Source organism: Pipra filicauda, unplaced genomic scaffold, assembly GCF_003945595.2.
Source record: "Pipra filicauda isolate LSUMZ 115617 unplaced genomic scaffold, ASM394559v2 scaffold10_size6260569_pilon, whole genome shotgun sequence".
NCBI classification, from domain to species: Eukaryota; Metazoa; Chordata; class Aves; order Passeriformes; family Pipridae; genus Pipra; species Pipra filicauda.
In genome coordinates, this window is record NW_024103541.1 from 3,409,106 (window position 1) to 3,426,536 (window position 17,431).

At 48.2% G+C, this 17,431-nt stretch overlaps 1 protein-coding gene across 1 annotated transcript in view; it reads right to left on the reverse strand.

Annotated features, from left to right (window-relative positions):
* The window catches only part of ITGB5 (integrin subunit beta 5), a 59,472-nt gene that overhangs the window by 28,706 nt on the left and 13,335 nt on the right, over positions 1-17,431 (reverse strand). Inside the window, exons 4-8 of the mRNA XM_027723603.2 lie at positions 14,348-14,597; positions 10,378-10,546; positions 4,177-4,338; positions 2,688-2,783; positions 1,563-1,652 (exon numbers count right to left, since the gene is read on the reverse strand). Coding sequence (XP_027579404.1) covers positions 1,563-1,652; positions 2,688-2,783; positions 4,177-4,338; positions 10,378-10,546; positions 14,348-14,597 — 767 coding nt within the window. The remainder of the gene's footprint in view (positions 1-1,562; positions 1,653-2,687; positions 2,784-4,176; positions 4,339-10,377; positions 10,547-14,347; positions 14,598-17,431) is intronic.

The window sequence follows — 17,431 nt, forward strand, 5'->3', positions numbered from 1 at the left end:
CAGAGATGTCCAAAGCACTGGAGGGAAGAGGCTGAGCTCAGGCCCAGAGCACCAGCCACTGGCACCCTGCAAGAGAAGATGGTCCCTGTAACAGATGAAGGATTTCTCCAGGCTCAGAGTTTCCTTTCCATAAGAAATAAAAAAAGGTTTACTCCCACTTAGAAAACAGAATTTTGACCTTCTCCCTCAGTGAGAATTTCCTCTATCATTTCAGGACAAAAACAAAGCTACCAAGAGGAGACGGCTGGGCAGGTGCCAGGTTTCCGGCAGCCCCAGGCTGCCTGCGGTGCAGGCAGGAGCTTCCAGCTCCTGGCAGCACACCCAGGGATCCCGGCCCACACCCACCACCACGCTGAACAGGCAAGAAACCAGCCCACGTCTCAGCAGCCACTCATCCCACAGAGGTCATTCCATGGGGCACACCTTGGTCTAAGCACCCTAGTGGTTTCCAGCCGGTTGCACCGCAAAGCTCACAAGCAAAGAGACGGAGGGAGCAGATGTGGGGGTGTCAGATTCCCAACAGTTTTCATTAGCTTATATCTATCTGCAAAAGGCTTGAGGGGTGCTGAAATGGAGGCACGGATGCATATTTCATCCATGAAACTGAGGCAAAGGGATGTTTTCATGTGACGGTGCTGAATCACAAGCAAAGTCAACGTGGAGTGAACGTTCATTTCCTTCTCCCCAGACAAGCTTCTTATTCGCAAGACTCTCTGTCCTCAAGGGGACAAACTGGGACAACTGGGCTTTTGTTTTGCAGTATCTCCAGGGCCTCATTAGCAGCATTAGCTGTTCACTGCCTTTCCTCAGAGGGTGAAGCTTTGGGAAGCACTCTTCCTAAAGGCATAACCAAATGCTGTTTTAACTGCAGAGAGCTGGGGGCGAAGGAAAGATGACTTTTACAGCATAACACAATCCTACATGGCCTCTGGATGTGTGAACTCCTCCAAAGATGTTCTTCCTCGCTCCGTTGCACTAATGAGCACAGTACTAAGAAGAAGAAAGCTGTGTCCATGGGTCCCACTCATGAATAACTCTACCTGAGGGCTGACCCGTTGTGGGGTCAGATCTCCATGCCCAGCACCTAAACAGCAATATCTTTCCAGGATCACGAAGAGCTGACTCATAGGGATTCAAGGAGAAGACCAACTTGTGATGCACAGAGAGCAACACAAGGATGTGACCTTAGCTGGAGCTGGTCTCATCCTTGGGAGGCCTCTGAACATCAGATAACAAAAATATAATCTATTTTACCTACTGGTGGGGTGCTCTGAAAGGGAGCTGTTTTAGATGGAGGCTGTATTTTGAGGGTAATTCTGCACATGAGATGTGGGGTGAAATTTCTGCTGTGCTGCAGGCTCTCTTGGGCATCCCCATGCTCCTTCTCCTCCTCACACACCTTGCTTCCCTCCCCAGGGTGGACATCCCAGCCCCAGTAGCGTGCAGAGGACCAGGGAGGGAGGTGGCCAAGCTGGGTGGAGCCTGCCAGGGAGGGGGGAGCCGAGCTGGCCGAGCTCCTGGCACTTTTCACTTCAGCAGCTGTGGTATTAAAATGCACTTACGTTGTAGGCTTTGACGATCAGCTCAATGATATTCTTGGAATCTTTGTGCAAAATCTCCACTGTTGTCCCAGGAATCAAGGCAGTAAAGTTCTTATGAAAAAAAAAAAGGAAAGCAGAGGGTGAGGAGGGACCGACCCCATGCCAGGGACACTGGCCACACACGCTGCCCCATCACCCAGCGGTGTGCATGGAATGGTTTGGCTCCCATTCACATGGAGCTTTCAAAAGTAAAGCATCTTTAACGAGGCATGTCAAATATTAAACAAAGCTCATGGCCACAGGACAGGGACAAACAGACCTGGGTCTGCTGCCGGAGCCGCTATGCACTCGGGCTGGCCCAGGCGGGAGGGAGGTGCAGCTGCCCCAACTTCCCTCACAACTCTGAGCATCCCCGGGAGAGGGGGTGGAGAATGAGCTCAGCCCTCCTGCTCTCCATGGGCGAGCAGCAGCATCCCGACCATAGCAACACGGCTGCTTGTTGTTTCTGCTTGAGTCTCGGGAGCCTCAGCAGAGGTTTCCAAAAGCGACCCCGCCTGAAACACCATCCCTGCACCTGCAGAGCAGCAAAACCCTGCAGGGCAGCTCCAGACACAGGCCAGTCCTTGTGCCTAGGGTCACCTTTTCTTTTGGGAGGCTAGAGCAGGAATGGCAAGAGAGTTCTAATTGTGTGTGGCATGTCAGGGCCCTGGACTCCGTGATGGAAAAACACAGCTGGGCAGAAACACTGTGCATGATTAGGTAATGGGATTAAGTCACTGCAGAATGGGCTGAGCAGGTTTCTGCTCTCTGGCATGCTGCGTGCTGGCAGCCGTCCGAACATCAAGATTAAGATGGAGTCTATTTTAGGTCTTCACATGCTCACTAACACATATATATCTGTTTGCTCTAAGAAGCTTTAGTGCTTTTTGCTGAAAGGACTTAGCAGGGTGGGACAGCGGCTGAGCCTTGCCTGCCTGCACCAGGCAGCATGTGGCCATGGGCATGCACACCTATCACTGCACACACATGTGTTTGCCACTGCACACTCGCCTGTTTGCAGTTGCCTCCACTCCCCAGGGCATTTCATTCCACTCATCAAGAGGCAATACAATCTCCCCCTCGCCCGGGCAGTTTAGCAGTGCTTACCTTGTAGAGGACATAATGACTTTTTGTAACAGCAAAAATCAGGTGGATGTTGTTTTCAGCCAGTTTCTCCCCAAGAAGTGCCAGGGAAGGATAATCCTAGGGGCAAAAAAGGGCAGAAAAACTGATGGGTAGCACAGAAATAAAGATTAATCTCATTATTCTTCTCTCAACAGCAAAATTTGTTCCAGACATGTGCCATGTTTCACTGTGGGATGAAGTTCCTGATGTACCAGCATAATCCCAACTGAAACAGTAGAAATCCCTTAAATATTTCTGCTGCACCCTTCACTAGAATACATGACTGAAAACATCATTAGCTACAGCAAAACATGAAACACTGAATTTCTTTCTTTTGTTCCTTCTTTCTTTCCACTTTGCCATCAGCAGACACATGTGTGTACTAACTAGCTGCTACCTCCAGGGATGAGAGGCAGGGAGATCTAGAACTGCAGCAAGTAGATTTTTTTCTCCCAAAGTGGAAACATCCATTGCCTGATTTTTCTGCATACTGGGACCATAAAGAGATTACAATAAGCTCTTTAATTCTGCAGATATCCCAGACACAGAGGACGGCAGGGAGATACTGCTCTAGATATCCACAAGCAACAAAATAACGAACCAGGGCTTCTGAAGTGCTGTCCTTGGAAAAAAATCCACCTGATTTACTTGCAGACTAACGGGCTGACTGAGAGCCTCGGAGATTCAAACATGGAAACACCAAGGAAGCATCCCCATGCCGGCTCCACAGCATTAACTTCACATCAGTACAGGACTGTGCTCCCTTATGCATATATACACTTACCAGGATTGCATGGATGGATGGAAAGGGGTTCCACCACAGAGCCCAGCTTGTGGCCATAACACAAGCCACCCAGATTCACCTCCCCTTACGGGGTGACATCCATTCAGGAATCATAATTAGTGCACTATTCTGTAGAAGGATGTGCTAATGAGGTGGCAGGCAAGTGCTCATTCATTCCAGAGGTTTCCTACACTGAGTTAAATTTTAAAAAGGGCTGATTTGCCTCTTTATTACTAAGACCTATGTTAGTTTTGTGCTCAAAGGCTGTGAATAAGAGAAGCATTCTGTTGTACTCACTATTGTAGCCACATCACAGTAGATACAGCCCCCTCAGGAAAAAGCTAGCAGTCCACTGGAGGTTTTAGAAAAGGGACAACATATTCTATGCTTCCTCTACACTTTGCAGACAAAATACAATGCTCTTCAGGACACAAGTTAGTTTTCACTCTCTTGCAATGGGCCCTGAAAGAACTTGCTACACTCCTAACTTGTTTTTGATCATCACAGAAGCATTCACTGTGGGGGGATGCCTAAAGGGAACAGCAAACTTTATTTGCAAATTGCAGGACCAGGTCAAACCATGCTGGTCATGCGCTGTATTTGCCAAAAGATGCTGGAGTGGGGGGGTTGGCTGGTCTCCAGAGAGGTTCGAGGTCTCTAAGGGCTGGGCCCCTGTGTCCCACTCACCAGCTGGCTGGACGCACTGTACTCGTTGGCTTCATTCAGGTGGCACTGGCCATCATGGGGCTGCACCAGCCCCCCCAACTTCCCATCCAGGGCTATGTGTGGCACATCATCCGTTGTGAAGACCAGCAGGTGAGATGCCTCCTTACGCCAGCCGATCTTCTCCTGGAAGAAAACAAACCCTGTGAGACAGCTGGTCTGCCCCTGCCAAGCCCACACTTCACCCCTCACCCTGCACATGGTCCCAGCCACGTGCCTGGCCAGCAGCAGACTCATTAGCACTAATTAGGAGAGTACCACGCTCCTGTCCACCCATCCCTGGTAAGAAAACAAAGTGTCAGGAGCCCATCCAGCATTTCCCAGCATCTCCTTCCAACACAGTTACTTTAAAAGGCATGAGGAGGTATGTGGACTGTCCACCAGACCTTCTCTACCCAGATCCAAGAATAAGAATTTCAGCTGCTTTTACGGCCAAAGGAAAGCTGCCAACTTCCTCCACACACATTTAATCTGACCTTGTTTCCTCAGCTCTGTGGAGCAGCCAAGGCAACAGCAAGAGCGAGAGCAATATCCCTGCTCAGCATTTTCATTACCGCCCGCTCATAAAGGCTGTTTCTGAGTTGTGACGGACAAAGTGAGGTCCCTGACCAAGGGATCTGGCTTTGGTGCACCTGCATTCATGCACAGGCACTGTGCCCTGCTCCCCTTCTGCACACATCTCCTGGAAGCTGTGGTGCCTCCAAGCCTCTGCCATTTCATTGTGCACCTCTACACACGCTCCAAACGGCTCCATCCCCCCTGCACCACAGCCCAGAAGAGCAGGGACGCACACAGTCAGAGCAGAGCGGGGCAGGGACCTTTAGCATTGGTGCTGGCACTGATCCACATACAGCTGCCCTGCACAGCTTGGCCGTGAGCAACTTCTGCCTATTTAAAAACATGGTAATGCCAAGACATGCTCTAGTGGTCCCTACGAAAGCATTGAAGTGTCAAGCACAGCACATGAATTGTCCTCCAAACCCTCCTTAGTCACTCTGTGCAAGGACCAGACATCACTGTCTTCACATGGAGAGAGATGCAGGGATTTTTTCCAAGTAAAGAGATAAGATTTAGATTCTAAACATTTCCTTCCCATTGAGCTTCCCCAGGTTTCCAACTTTGCATCAGCTCAAGAAGCAGATCTGTGCCTACAACAGCACACTGAAGCACTTAGTTGCAATGGAAGTGGAAGGAAACAGAGGTGCCCAAAGAAAATTTTTGGAAACCACAGCACTGCAGCAAACTCTTTTGCACTCACTGGATGCTCCTGCTCATTGTGAGTTCATTGCCAAGCAGGGTGGGCTGGGGTCTTGCTGCCAACCAGGGCAGTGAGATCCTGCCATGGCACAGACTGGAGCTAGAAAGGCCCATCACCCGGAGGTTCCCCTTATCCTGGCCACCCTGCCCATCTGCCAGCAAAGATACAGCTCCACACCTTCCCTCCACACCTTCCAGCATCTCCGTCCCTCCAGATCCTGGCTCAGAGCAACACCACACAAATGCTTTGGGAAGGGATGAGGAAAAAGCTAGTAAAAGCCTACTGATGGGAACATGGTGCAGATGAAGATGCCCAGCTCCTCCAGAGCTTACTGCTCAGCTTATTTAGCAAAACCTGGGCTCTGCCCTGTTTACCAGCACACGAGCTGCCACAGCCCCACAGTAAAGGCACTTCCTTATGGAAAGCAGGCGTGGGCAGGGCAGGAGGGTAGAGCAGGCAGAAGGGTGCAGAATCATGTCTGCCAGCACAATTTTCGCCTCTAAATGTGAGTCATAGCCCAAAGGTTGCTGATCTTTCTGATAAATATAACTCTTCCTTCAGGGACACTATGCCAAAGTAGACTCCTTTTTCCTCCCTATTTCAAAAGGTATTTTTTCTTCATGGTATTTTAAAGACCCACGCGATGCAAATAAGGCCATAGGAAGAAATCCTTGGCAACACACTTCCTTTGCCGTGCACCAGCACACTACAGTCCAGCTCAGTATGCAATGAGGACTTATTTGCTCTGGGAAGCAGGATTTATTCCACTGAAGTTACCCAACTGGACAAAAGACTAAAACATCATGCCAAAATGTAACTTCTTAAGAACTCAGCCCAAAAGTGATTAAAGTTCTAACAGTGCAAGAGGCAGATTTCAGTCTACTCAGCCACCAGACAGAAGCCCATCCAGTTCACTTTTCTTTGAGTATCCAAAGCCGATTTCTTTTTAAATGATTGAGGCCAAGAAACTTCCAAAGAGATTAGAAGGATTAATCTGAGTTTCATTTCCTTAGAAATGTGCTACACACAAAGAAAAGGAGCTGCATTTAAGCAGCAGCTAAGAAAGCCACTTCAGGGGTGATGCTGCTGGTCACCTGCCTGCTAAGCCCACCTTTAAATCATGGGTTAAGCACCCCTTTGCAGACAAACTTTCCAAGCCTCTGACAGAATTTCCCACATCAACAACATCAAAACTGCTGTGACTGCTCAGTTCAGGAACTCACTTCCAAAAAGCAACGAGCACCCAGCATCCAGGCACTGAAAGCATTTGATGCCTCGGAGCATCAGACCAGTGTGTTTTGGATGGGGTGGCCAAGCCGGTGCTGATGCCACACCGAAAGAGCTGTAGGTCTATGAAAAACGCCCCCAGGGAGGCTGGCATGCTGAGGAGACACTGCATCTCGCAATGCCTCCGCCAGTGGCTTCCAGGCACTGGAAAAAACAGCTCTTTAGCATGCAATTTCCACTGAGAAACCCAGAGCAGCACTCTGCTCCACTTAAAACAAATAACCAAGGAGTCTTTCATTTATTTTTATTGGACTGGGATTGTTGAACAGAAAAACCTGCACTGATGCCTGCCCCCTCATCTGGTTTTTGATCCTCATGGGATATAAAGGATTTTGAAAGCAGGGGTGGGACTGGACCCAAAGCAGAGTAAGGTGGGAAGACATGTTTCCACAGGGCTGGGCGTGCTACGGGTCCTGCCCCTACTCCTACAACCAGCTGCAGTTGTCTCCCATACCCCAAACAGTTTCTCACTCCATACAGCCAACAGTGACAGGCAAAACTGCCACAGCTGCCTCAGCACAGCACAGCCCTCCAGATACTATTGAAAAGGCTGCAAAACCCATGAACAGTATTTCCATGCATGAAAAAATATCTAAATTTATACTTTGGGCACTGAATAAAATCTGTTCAATTGCCAAGATATCAACTGCCAGAAAAGCCCTCTGGATTCATCAATATGTCTAAAACCTCACCAGTTTCTCAGGTGCAGACCTTTTTGGAAGCAAGAAACAGATACAGGTGCACGGACCTGTTAAAAGGGGTTAAAAGCCAAAACCTCCTTTGTTTGGTGTTGCTCTGAAAGACACCTCAGTGTCTCCCACATGTCTTCGCTATCGCCATATACCAGTGTCGACCAACTACTAATCAAAACTGTTTCAAAAGGCACTTTATTTTTCAATCAAACATTATTTCCTTACTGCATCTTAGCATATAAGATCTGAAACTTACACATACTACCAAGCCATGTGAACCTTGCACTTGGAAAATGGCAGAAAACCAAAATACTGCAAATGGAAAATGTAATTATGGAAGGTTGATTAATATTTCTGGCTTACTATTTTAGCATCAGAATAAAGGCTTATTTTCTATGGCTCTTTCACTGCCTCCAAAATAATATTTACCATATCTTCATCTGTCAGAAAAGAGCCAAATCCTGGGCCTGCTCGTTAGTCTGTATTAGCTGTACAAACTTTCCCCACTCTTTGGGTTGAAAACCAGGCCAAAAAATTACTCGAGTGCGACAGAGCTCTTAGACAGCTCAGGCAGAAGAAATGTTTGATATAAATTACCGTATAAAAACACCTAGTCAACAAGAGTAGGTATTGTTTCTGACACCTCAGAAGGGGAGGAGAAGACCACACTCAGACACCATGCTTGGAGACAGTGAGGCTCTGCTATGCCATGGTTAGCTCTCCCCGGGACATCCCCCTTGATGCCACAAACTCTTCTGCTGAGCACAAAGTAATTCATGGTCAACACACTGCATCACCCAAAGGCAGGGGACTTTCTAAGGTCATAACTGCCCTGGAAAAAGCCAGTGAGATGCAATGGGGTCCTAAACCCACCCCAGAAAGTCACCAAGGTACTTGTACACTGCTCTCCTTGCATGGTGGGGAAAATAGTTCCTGAGCTAACAGAAACTAGTGACTTTGCAGGGTTTCAACCCCATGTTACTCCATTAATCACTGTGGATGCAAAACACCATGCAAAGAGCATCCACATCACAAGCAGCACTTCACTGCCACCCCAAATGTCCACCACCTTTGCCCTCCTCACCACAACCCCTGGCCACTGACCTGTGCTGAGCCTCACCACAACCCCTGGCCACTGACCAGCCTGGGCCATCACTTGACCGCTGTGAAGGAAATTAGGCACTAAGTTCCCCTTTTGACTGTGGGGCCAAACATCCTAGTGTCAAATCAGTTGGCTTGAAATTTTGGCTTTTTTAACTCTGGACAGAGTCTTTGCTGCTTATGGTTGGGATCAGAGGCAGCTGCTCCACCCACAGCAAGAGGCTGCCAAGGCAGCACGAGTCACGGCACAACTGGTTCTCCTGCCTCGCACACCAGTCCCATGGTCTTTCCCACACCCAAGCTTCAGTAATTGCAGCAGTAACTGCTGTGGCTGCAGAAACTCCTCCATCATGACCTGCCAGATCACGCCAAGAGCCACACATTGCACATGCTCACCTTTGCTCACCCTTCCTAGAGGATGCTCAGTCCTGAATTTAGATGGTGCCAGAATCTAAATTTGCCTTCTGAATTTAGAAGGGACGAGGCTGTGCACTCAACAACAGTCAAAGATTTTGATCCTTACCAACAGTCTGAGATGGGCACAAATGTGCAGGAATTATCTTGCAGGTCTCCTGCCTTCCACCAATACCTCCAAAATGAGCCCTTGTGATACACACTGAAATATTGCTGCGCCGTAGGGAAATCTTGTCCTGTTTTTGCAGTAACATGGTGGAAGGGACTGCAAAAAACTACGTGGTGGGTGGCACAACTAAGTCGCCACCCTGAGATGTCCCTATTCTAACCATGAGAGCCACCTCTCCAAAACTGAGAAGCACTTTATACCCAGACAAGTATTGGGAGCAGCTCTGTAGTTGTGCCAATAAAAATACCTGTGTCAGGCTAGGAGAGGCAAGATGACTGTTGGCTGGCATCAGATCCAGTGGGGCAGGTTCACTCCTGCCGAGACTATGAAGCATAAATGAAGCCAACCCAGGTGGAGAAAGATCTGCTTTCCCACATGCCTGCATCCCATCACTCCCACAGACGATGCCTATCTCCCGGCTCCCATAATTCAGACGCAGAAGAAAACATCAAAAGGACTTTGAAAGGCTGAAGCAATCAGAAAGCAAATTGTATGCCAAGAGGGGAAATAGTGAAAAGAGCCATTCCCGGTGAGCAGGGAAACTCAGCTACACGTTGGAGTGCAGCAAAGACCTCCATCCATGACAGACAAAGGGATATGGAGCAACCCACTACTCATTCCAGAAAAATATTCAAGCAAGCATCTCCAAAAACCCTAAGGCTGTGGCTAACATGGCACCAAGCTAATGAACTCTGCTCCAGTTTCCTTGACAAAGTGGGAGAACAGGCTACCAGTGCCCGGAGGTGGGATATCCAGCTCCACACGCAAAGGGGTCAGGTACGAGCAGTAGGAACCAGCTCCAACCCTCAACATGGGTCAACCACTATAAGATGTGTTTGACACACTTAAGAAATGCACTGATCTGATATGTGGTGCTGGTGTACGAAAGTGTATGCAAATCTTACAGGATTATGTCCCAGGTGCTCAGGGATCAGCACCTACAAGTCTAACTGTGTGATGAAATCTCAGCCCTAAATTTGCATTTGCAAAAGCTCTGTTTTTATCCCTTTAAACTAGAAATAGCATTAACCTTTTTTCCTTTGCCTGTTTATCTACAAAAGCACATGAAAACAATAGCCTCTGCTTTTCAAAGCATTTTTCATGATTTCTGCAGGAAAAATTTAGTAGTTACTTCCAAGAAATGGCATATTGAAGCTTTACCCTGGTCCAAGAACAGAGCAGAAGCAGCCTCCTCCTCCTCCTCTTTTGCTTTGCTGTAAACCCTTGAAATCAGAGCAACTCACCTTGCACACAGCAGCCTGCAAAATCGCATCAAAGCCACCCTCTGGAGCATCTCGGTTGCGGGAAACCTTCTGTTTCTGAACTTCTTCGTTAAAACGGTCAACTTTATCCGTCAGGGACAAGAGGTGGCGGAAGCCAAAGGATGGGACGCAGCTGGGGAACAGCTTGTAACTGTGAGAGGAACAGAGGAGTGGTCAACTGGGAGGAACCACACCAGCAGCCAAGAGCCACAGAGGCTCTCGGCTCTACCAGGTTGGTTTCTAAAATTCTTCATTTAGAGGGCTGAAATACTCTCACAATTCTTCATGTTTTGGACACTTTGATTTTTGGCTATCTATATACAAAACCCTACAGTAGAGCCCATATTTTTTTGGTTTCCCCTCAGGAGCTTTGAGAAGCTGAAGTTTCCAGAGATCCCACTAGGACTGAAAATCTCTCTCCATGTACGGTGTGAGTGGAGACACAAAGCACCAGCCCACCCTGGGTCAAGCAGCTCTGCAGTTTCAGCACCTATAAAGTGGTTTTCACATTGGGAATCTGCAGTGAAGGATGCAACCCAGTGATAGGGAGGGTATGTTTTCCCAGCAGGCTATGGGGATGGCTATGGGGACTATGCCCCACGCCTGCAGAACTGGTGGGCTGGTGTCAAAGGGCACCATGCAGGAGCATCACTGCTGAGAGGTACCTTTCCCCTGTTTTGCAAAATGGATTTTCACTCTGTCAGCCAGTTTTCTTGCCAGCATGTGCCACTCTACACCCACCGCACATCACCAGGCACCTGGCAATTGCCCAGCATGAGATGTAACAATAACTAACACCAGCTCATGCTTCCTCCCACTCTCCCTGCAAGCCAGTGAGCAAACACTGTCCCTGCTTTCCAGGGCGTCACTGGAGCAGAAAGGTAGGAGGGGTACCCTAAGACAGAGAAATGCTTCAGCAGGCTACCAGAAAAACTTTTTTTCCCATACAAAACCATGAGAAAGCAGCTTTGCTTCTCACCACATGGCTGGGAGAGCTCAGCAGAGCAGCTCCTGTGGTATAAGAAATCGGGGAGCATGTGCAGGGGAGAGGGATGGGAAGGGTTAAGAAGAAATGTGTTTACAAAGGAGTTGGGTTGGCACTAATTCACTCTTATCTTCAAAGATAAAACCGAGAGAACAATTAAAAGCCTCTGCTGACACATGACCCTCTATAGGTAAGTTGTTAAGAGGCTTTTTACACAAAGGAGTATTTAAGATTTACCACCACTGAGAATTCAAATCCCTCACAAGGGACCCCAGAGCAGGGATTTCCACCCACACAGCCCTTCACACACCTAACCATGGGGCACGTCCCACTGTCCTGGACCTGGCTGCCAATTGGAGCCATTCCCTATGATCAGCCCCCATGTCCAGACTTGTATCCCACTTGCACACAGGGCCAAGGCAAAGAGTTTGCAATGTCTGAAACCTCTGCACTGCAGGGTCTCAGCAAGCTGCCCTTAGCCCATATGATACAAACCCATATGGTTTGTCAGAGCCCTGCTGCACAAAGAAAACACTGACACACTGTAGGGTCCTACCTCCCATGAAGATGTATAATTTAATTCTTTTTTGTTTGTTTCACACTCCAGGTTTGCTGGCAGAAGCTGCAAGGCAGCAGCAGGGCAGGCGCCCCATAGCTGAGCAAGGGCACGCAGTGGTGTGGGTGGGTTATCTCGGGCTGTGACCTCCACAAGCCATATCACAGAGAGACAGGCAATTAGGGGTTCAGTCAGGCACTCTGCCTTCCTTATCTTTTTAAATTTAGTGTTTGTTTCCTTCAAACTATCATCTCTCTTGGACGACACCATGGCTGCAGGAAGCCACTTCCTGGCTTCCTGGGAGGTCCCACCCAGGATGCTGAGTCAGGAGCAGGGATGAGAGCAGGCACAAGGGATCCCAACCTGACCCTGTAGGAAAGCAGGGCTGCACCCCACCCAGGACCTGCAAGTCAGACATCACCACAAGGAAGCGGAGGAGAGAGCCTGGACCAGGGGCAAAAAGCACCCACTGCAGCTCATGTTTACTTGCAGCTTTTCTTAGAAGCTGAACAGTTTGTTTTGACACTAGAAATAGCTGCAAACAAAACCATACCTGACAAACCTCACTGCAACATCAGTGAGCCACATGGCAGCAGCCAGAGCCCGCTCACAGACTGGGCAGGGGAAGGAGATTCCACCACAGAGCAGGGAGCCAGCATCCCTGGTTTGGATGAAGGAGATATGGCAACCGGAAGGGAGCACCCACCAGATGAGCTACCTTAGGCAATCCTTCCTAAATACTTTCCCAAGAGAAGGCTGGCTTGAAGTAACTCACAGAAAGAAAAGCAACCACCTGGGCAAAGCCAAAAGTACAAGCAGATATCCTGATCACAGTGGGAAAAGGTGAGGAGACAGCTCTGGATGTCCTTGATGAAAGGTCATCAGTAGTTTCAGGTATTGCTGAGCTGTCCAGTTGCATCCTCTCCTCCTTTCCCAGCCCCCTCCTTCTGCATATTTCACTCTATTTCACTTGGCAAAAGCCATGTTACTCCAATTAAATCACAAACCAGCCAAACAAAGTTTCCAAGATTTCTCAGCTGGAGCTAAACCCTGTCCCCAGCCTGCAGGCAACATGAGTGGTGTCAGAGACTGAGAATGACGGAGGTGACTGAGAGGATCTCTCAGAAGCCACACCAAATTTCTGGGAGAAGTACTATGAAGAGGCATGGTGTGCTGTGCCATTGTGGTAGAGCCACCTTCCTGGCTCAGTCAGTGTGGTCACTTCTCACTTCATGGCTAAAGTATGAGTTTTCAGTGTTAAAATCCATTTGACTTTCCACTCTGGACAGAACTGGTGAAAAAAAAGAATACAGATAATTTTTGTCTGGTCAACAGTCAACGTGCAGTGAGATGCCAAATGCTTGGTCAATGCCAAAAGCTGGCCTAGAAACTCACAGCTGATGCAAGCTCTCTTTATCTGCCTCTCATGCTTGAAGCATGCACAGAGCTTGGCACCCATTCATGAGGTGATCTTACAATGTAAGTATCCACAAATGGCTCAAATAAAAATGCTAACCTTACTGTCTTTACATGACTAGAAAGCACCTCACTGATGGATGAAGTGGATGAGGACTAGAAAGTGTAAACGGTGACATCCTCCCAGGAGGGCACTTGCTGCTGTATCCACTCTTTGATTCCAACATCCAAACCCATCTGAGCCTGGACACCCTCCATTACACCCAATTTCACTCTTGCATAATCCTCAATTCAATGATTTGATCCCAACTCTGATGGCTAAAAGGCAACAAAAAGACTCTTGCAAAGACACTAACAAACAAAAAAAAAGGAAAAAAGGACAGAAGGCTCTCATATCACCACAAAGCAAACCACATCACTTGTGTCTTTTGCAACTGCCAGTTTGCTTCCTTCCACAGCAATAAAGATGAAAAAACCTGCCTGATGCCTTTAAAACACTCTACAAGAACTCATTAATCAGCACTACAGCCCATCACAAATCTCAGTTCCTCCAAACACTTTTGTTGGGAAGGACTTACATTGCCTTGGTCTTCTTATCTGTAAAATGCAGACAAAAAGCTTATTTGATTTACTCAAGGCCAAACTATGACTCAGAGCTAGGATCAGAAATCAGGAATTTCTGGCTCCTTTTGCTTAAAGCCTGTAAAAAAGCTGCCATGTCTGCATCCTTTTCAGGTACTTAAAAATAACTTCAAGCTCTCTGATGCAATAGTTTCCTATCTCTAGACAGTGATCTCCCAACAGCCACAGCAAAACTGGAAGTTGTCCTATTTTGAATTGTTCAAGTATCACAGTGACAGCCATGGCTAATTAGCATTCCCAAAAGCTGAGGCTGAAGTGTGGTTCATTATTTAAAGCAAGAATGGAAGAGGAGACTGCAGCCAGGCTGTGTGCAAAGACAGGGCTTGTCCCTTCAGGGTACAACCACCACTTACCCAATGCAGGGATTGTTTTGGTATCTTGGTGCTGTGTAGGAGAAAGGAGAAATGTTTTTGTCCACAAAGGAGCCAAACCCCAGACGGAAATTGCTCGTGAGCTTTCGCATCTCTTCAGCCAGCTTGGTCCCCAGATTGCGGATATTATCCAGGTCATCGTTCATGGACAGGGAGAGATCCATCAGGTAGTAGAGGTCCACAGGATAGTCCTCCACTTGCCGAACCTGAACTCGGAAGGAGGTCTGGTCACCTGCACACACACAGGAGTTGAGAGTGGTGAAAAGGAAACTCCGAGCACGCATAAAATCCAGACTGCACATGCTTTTTTTTTCCACTGCAGAGCAGATAGATCACTTGCAAAAGAAGAGGGTGAGAGGAAGCTTTTCCAGATTCATCCTTTAGGAGACAACCACGAAAGCAAGTATTGACGTTGGGTTCTCTTAAGCTATGTAGTGTACTGGTTGGTAAGAAAAAGACACACCTATGGAGTGCACGTCTCTATTTTAGCTCTTTGGACATATGGCAAAATGTCTTTCTATCTCATCTGAGAGAACATCTAAAGAGGGGACATGTGAAAAATGCCATTGCCCTGGTATGTGTACAAGGGTGTTTTCCTAGAAAACTGGAAAGAAAAGCAAGCAGAGTGAACCTCAAATGGATGTTTCGTGGACTACTGAGACAGGGACCCTGCTCATGCTTACTTGGGTACATCCTCAAAGCAAACCAGGAGGAGTCTAAGAAGTCCTGTACAAAAGAGAGAATGAGTGAAGCAGGAGGAGAAAGAGGGTCAGTAGAAAAGAGTCACTGTGAGATTGAAAGCAAGATGTCCTCTGAGCTGTGCAGGGAAGAAAAGTCGATGCAGACACAGAAGAAAGACCTTTAAAGAGGACCTCCCACCCAAAAAAGAGCTGTGCCACCATGATCCTGAAGAAAGCAGGGCAAAAGGGAAGTGAACTGGAAAAAGAAGGTTGTTAGGGTGACCCAGGGAAGCACTGAAGCAGAGGGTAAAGCTTCCTGAAGTGAAGAACAGAAGGGAAGGACCTGACAGGGCTGAGTCACAGGCTGTGCAAATGTGAAGACAAGCAGAGGAAACCTATCCCTGACCTTCCCCTTCGCCAGAGCATTTTCTCTAGGAATGCCCTCCACAAGGGGTACCAGGGGAGGCCAATGCTAGCACCACCCATGTCTCAAAAAAGGTCAAGAGGTTTCAAAATGAACTCAACTTCACACCAGACAGGAGGCGGTAAAAGTCTGCCTTATGCTTTGCTGAGAGATGGGTCTAAATGGAAAATTCAGACTTCGGCACCTCACATCCCAGCTGGTTTGGAGATCCCATGTCCTCAACTGCCACCTCAGCCCCTTTTCCAGCTCAGTAGAGCCTCAGACTCAGGGAATCAGATACTTAAAAGCCCAAGTTCCCCCTCCTGCCCTCTCCCAGCCCTTCATGGCCAAGGCTGAACTTTGGGTACTGGCAAGTTCTGCAAAAACACTTGTGGCTTCCCCTCTTCTTCCCCCAAAATGAAACTCACATTTTTTAGCATTGTGAAAACACTTCCTCAACCACTTTATTGTTTTCCTCATTGTGCACAGCAGCACAGCTGCTCCCACTTAATTCCAGCCCAACAGCAGCAGCAGCATCCCAAAACTGCCGTGCTGGCAAGGCAGGCCACGAGGGGCTCTGCAGCCCAGCTGGCACCAGGGCCAAACACTGTCCCTGGCTCCAGAATCTGCTCTTTAGTGATCCCTGCAGCCATCTCCATGTGTTGGGAGCAAGTGGACACCCTCTCCCAGCCTCTGCAGCAGCTGCTTCAGCCCAGCTGCATCCAGCCGCTCGATGAAGGAGCCAGAATCCCAGCACCCAGGAGGATGCATTTAGAGGTTAGAGGCTGCCCCTTCTGCAAACAAAGCTAGGAAGGGTTTAGATCCCGGTCTGCTCTTTCCTCCACCAGCTCCCTGTGCATCTCCCACAGCTCTGTGCTGGGGTACCAGAGGAGTCAGCTACAGCTCCTCAACCAACACCTTCTTTCTCTTTAACCATCTCCCTGCACTCTGCTACAACCTCACTGGGAAAAGGCAGGGCTGTGAGAGGCACCACGTGCAAACACGCACATGTAGATATTGCCCAGATACCAGCTGTAGGAAGCAGGAAGCTCATGCCATAAATACTCCTCTTTATTCTCCCCAGCTTTCTTTTCCAGCAGGAGCAGGACTTCCCTGGCTGAGATGTGGAGTGCAGCAAGATGCAGCTCAGCACTGGCCCTACAGTAAGCAGAGATATTGAGGTGGCTTAACCAAATCACAGAACCCTAGAAAGGTTTGGGTTAGAAGGGACCTTAAAGATCATCTCATTCCAACCCCCTAGACCACTTTACTCAAAGCTCCTGTGACTATGACTCCATCCAACCTGGTCCTGAACACTTCAGGAATGGGGCATCCACAGCTTCTCCGGGCAACTTGTTCCAGTGCCTCACCACCCTCACAGTAAAGAATTTCTTCCTAATATCTAATCTAACCCTGCCCTCTTTCCATTTGAAGCCATTACCCCTTGTCCTATCACTATAGGCCCTTGTAAAAACCCTCTCCAGCTCTCTTGTAGGCTTTCTTTAGGTACTGGAAGGTGCTCTTAAGGTCTCCCCAGAGCCTTCTCTTCTCCAGACTGAACAACTCCAAGTCTATCAGCCTGTCTTCACAGCAGAGGTGTTCCAGGTGGGCCTGACGCTGTACCTGGCATGCATTTTGTGGGGGAGCAAAGAACATAATTTATGTGGTGCAAAACCTGTTAGCACTGATTGCAGAGTAAAAAAACATGATTGCAAGCTTGACTCTAATTCAGTGCTGCAAAATATGTTTAAATCTGGAAAAATTCATTCCCGTGCCTATGTTTTTCATTCCTACACATTTTTCCCACTGGAATACCCAACCCTTTCAGAAAAAGAGGATGTGTCCTTCTGCGTTTTGCAACATTTCCATTTCCAAAACACTATTCTTCCTGCCAGAGAGGATTTTTGGTATGGTCTGATCCAACCTGCCTCTCTTAATAGTTACAAATTTATTAGTCCCTGAGAAGCACCAAAAACAACAGGA